The 3,051-nt window shown below is 50.0% G+C and overlaps 1 protein-coding gene across 1 annotated transcript; it reads left to right on the forward strand.

Annotated features, from left to right (window-relative positions):
- Positions 1-702: 702 nt before the first annotated feature.
- Positions 703-2,770, forward strand: LOC139433733 (uncharacterized). The gene is made up of 2 exons (XM_071202978.1): positions 703-818; positions 1,783-2,770. The coding sequence occupies exons 1-2, from the start codon at positions 703-705 to the stop codon at positions 2,693-2,695; spliced, it is 1,029 nt and encodes a 342-aa protein (XP_071059079.1). The 3' UTR covers positions 2,696-2,770.
- The last annotated feature ends 281 nt before the right edge of the window (positions 2,771-3,051 follow it).

The following is a 3,051-nucleotide window of genomic DNA, read 5'->3' on the forward strand; positions in this document are numbered from 1 at the left end:
AGATGGGCGGGCACAAACAGGACGACACTCCCAGTACCTGCCAGAGGACAGCAAGGCAGGGAGCACAGCCAGGCAGAAGGGGGGAGGGGTCGTCACAGCGGTCATTTTAAAGAGACGTCCATTAATGTTGACAGGAGGCACAGAGGTCTGATGGACAGATTAGGGTGACCAGATGTCCCGCTTTGCGCGGGACTGCACAGCATTTTCCCGACTTTTGGTGCATCCCGCAAATTGAGACGATGTACCGCATATTTAATTTTGATTGGCCAAAACGCTTTTCTTTAAAATCAGATTCATCCAATGGCTGTTGAGAAAGCAGGGAAGGCTATCATCAGGGGCTGTGTATGCTGTCAATCAATCTGTAACGGCCCCTACACACGGCGGCGTGTGTTACCGCTTGGCGGTGGGCGTGTCTGCAGCTTGGGGATTTTTTACGAACAACGCGACCAACAACCAATCACATGAATGTCCCGCCCCGGATATACAAAGCAAAAAAGCCCGGTTCTTCTATCCACTCTAGCCAAAATGGATGCCGGTTTGGTAGCAAGGGTAGCATTGGTATATGCATTGTATCTCGGGAGGCGACGTGAGCGTCGCTGTTGGGTACATCCGATACTCCGAAAACGTCTGCAACGGGGAGAATACCACGTTCTGGTCCAAGAGCTCCGTCTGGATGACGAACTGTTTTACCAGTACTTCAGGATGAGCAAAGGCCATTTCGACGAGTTGCTCGGCAAAGTGGGTCCCCTGATAACAAAGACAGACACCAACATGCGTTTGTCAATCGGACCCGCCGAGCGACTCGCCATCTGCCTACGGTATGTTTAGTGTATTTCTACTTCTTTAATCTGACTCTGTATAGAAAGAGAGAGAGTGCATGCCATTGACGAATGAAGTATGTGATTTATTTCAGATGGATAACATTAATTAAGATAGCTAGGTTAACACAGTATTGCTCCCCTGTGTGTGTGTGTGTGTGTGTGTGTGTGTGTGTGTGTGTGTGTGTGTGTGTGTGTGTGTGTGTGTGTGTGTGTGTGTGTGTGTGTGTGTGTGTGTGTGTGTGTGTTTAGGTGTGTGTGTGTGTGTGTGTGTGGTGTGTGTGTGTGTGTGTTTTAGGTGTGTGTGTGTGTGTGTTTTAGAGGTGTGTGTGTGTGTTTTAGGTGTGTGTGTGTGTGTGTGTTTTAGGTGTGTGTGCGTGCGTGCGTGTGCGTGCGTGCGTGTGTGTGTGCGTGTTTTAGGTGTGTGTGTGTGCGTGTGTGGGTCTGTGTGTGATCTGTGTGGGTGTGTTTGTGGGTGCGTGTTTTAGGGGTGTGTGTGTGGATGTGTTTGTGGGGTCTGTGTGCGTGTGTGGGTGTGTTTGTGGGTGCGTGTTTTAGGGGTGGGGGTGTGTGTGTGTGTGTGTGTGTGTGTGTGTGTGTGTGTGTGATCTGTGTGGGTGCGTGTTTTAGGGGTGCGTGTGATCTGTGTGGGGTCTGTGTGTGATCTGTGTGGGTGTGTGGTCTGTGTGCGTGTTTTAGGGGTGTGTGTGTGATCTGTGTGGGTGTGTTTGTGGGGTCTGTGTGCGTGTGTGGGGTCTGTGTGGGTGTGTTTGTGGGTGCGTGTTTTAGGGGTGGGTGTGTGTGTGTGGGGTCTGTGTGGGTGCGTGTTTTAGGGGTGTGTGTGATCTGTGTGGGGTCTGTGTGTGATCTGTGTGGGTGTGGTCTGTGTGCGTGTTTGTGGTGTGTGTGCGTGGGGTCTGAAATTGTTTTATTTTTTAAATCATGTATATTACTTTTTTCTCAGGTACCTGGCAACCGGTGACTCATACAGGACAATAGCATTCAGCTATAGGGTTGGTCATATAACAGTGGCTGTCATCGTCAGGGAGGTTGCGGGTGCCATCTGGACCGCGCTGGTTGAGGAGACCATGCCGGTACCACAGGCGGAGGACTGGAGAGCCATCGCTGCTGAGTTTCAGGAGCGCTGGAACTTTCCAAATTGCGTTGGTGCCATTGATGGGAAGCACGTGGTGATCCAGGCTCCGGCAAATTCTGGGTCCCTGTACTTTAATTATAAGTCCAGCCACTCCTTGGTACTGCTGGCTGTCGTGGATGCCCAGTACCTCTTCAGGGTAGTGGATGTCGGAGGATTTGGAAGGAGCAGCGACAGTGGGAGCCTGAGGAATTCCGCTTTTGGAGAGAGCCTCAGAGATGGCAGTCTGCAGCTACCACCTGACACCGTCATCCCAGGAGCAGAGCGGCTCGGCCTTCTCCCCCATGTCTTCGTTGGAGATGAGGCTTTTCCGCTGCTGGACAACCTGCTGCGTCCGTTCCCTGGACGCCAGATCACACGCGAGAGGAGGATGTACAATTACCGCCTCAGCCGGGCCAGGTTGGTGGTTGAATGTGCGTTTGGCATCCTCTCATCTCGGTGGAGAATGTTCCGGCGTGTCATCACCACCAGCCCAGAGGTAACAGAGTTGTGTGTGAAGGCCACCTGTGTGCTGCACAACTTCCTCCACAGGAAGACGATAGGAAGGAAATCACGCACACCTGTCGAGGAGTCCATGGATGAAGCTCCAGATACTCCAACCCTGTGTGATGCACCGAGGATGGGCTCCAACAACGCCACACGCAGATCGCTCCAACTGCGGGAGAACTTCTGCTCCTATTTCAATGAGGAGGGTGCAGTGCCATGGCAGCATAATGTGGTGTAGGGTCACCACTCACCACGGCTCTTTTAAGAGCCTTCAAACCAAAAGCTCTTTTAAGAGCTACCCATATTTTCTTTAAAAAGCAAATATTCCAAATGAGCCATTTCAAAATAAAACATTCCTTATAAACATGTTTCTTGAATTGATATTATATTGCTAACAACCTTTTTCCTTCAGCCCTGTTTTTTACTGATAAACCACTCGTGATTTCAATAGGTTTTCAAATGGACAATTGTACAGAAGACAGCACATTATAATAATAATAATAATAAATGATATTTATATAGCGCTTTTCAAGGGACCCTTGGTCGTTATATATCGACATACATGAAGCTTCTGGTATGTTGCAACTGACAAAC

Source organism: Pseudochaenichthys georgianus, chromosome 4 (genome assembly GCF_902827115.2).
Source record: "Pseudochaenichthys georgianus chromosome 4, fPseGeo1.2, whole genome shotgun sequence".
Taxonomy (NCBI): Eukaryota; Metazoa; Chordata; class Actinopteri; order Perciformes; family Channichthyidae; genus Pseudochaenichthys; species Pseudochaenichthys georgianus.

Bases quoted from the DNA above. Each gene is read 5' to 3' on its own strand.
- LOC139433733 (XM_071202978.1), top strand. From the start codon at position 703: ATGAGCAAAGGCCATTTCGACGAGTTGCTCGGCAAAGTGGGTCCCCTG. The intron at 819-1,782 runs GTATGTTTAGTG...CTTTTTTCTCAG, and splicing joins CGACTCGCCATCTGCCTACG to GTACCTGGCAACCGGTGACT.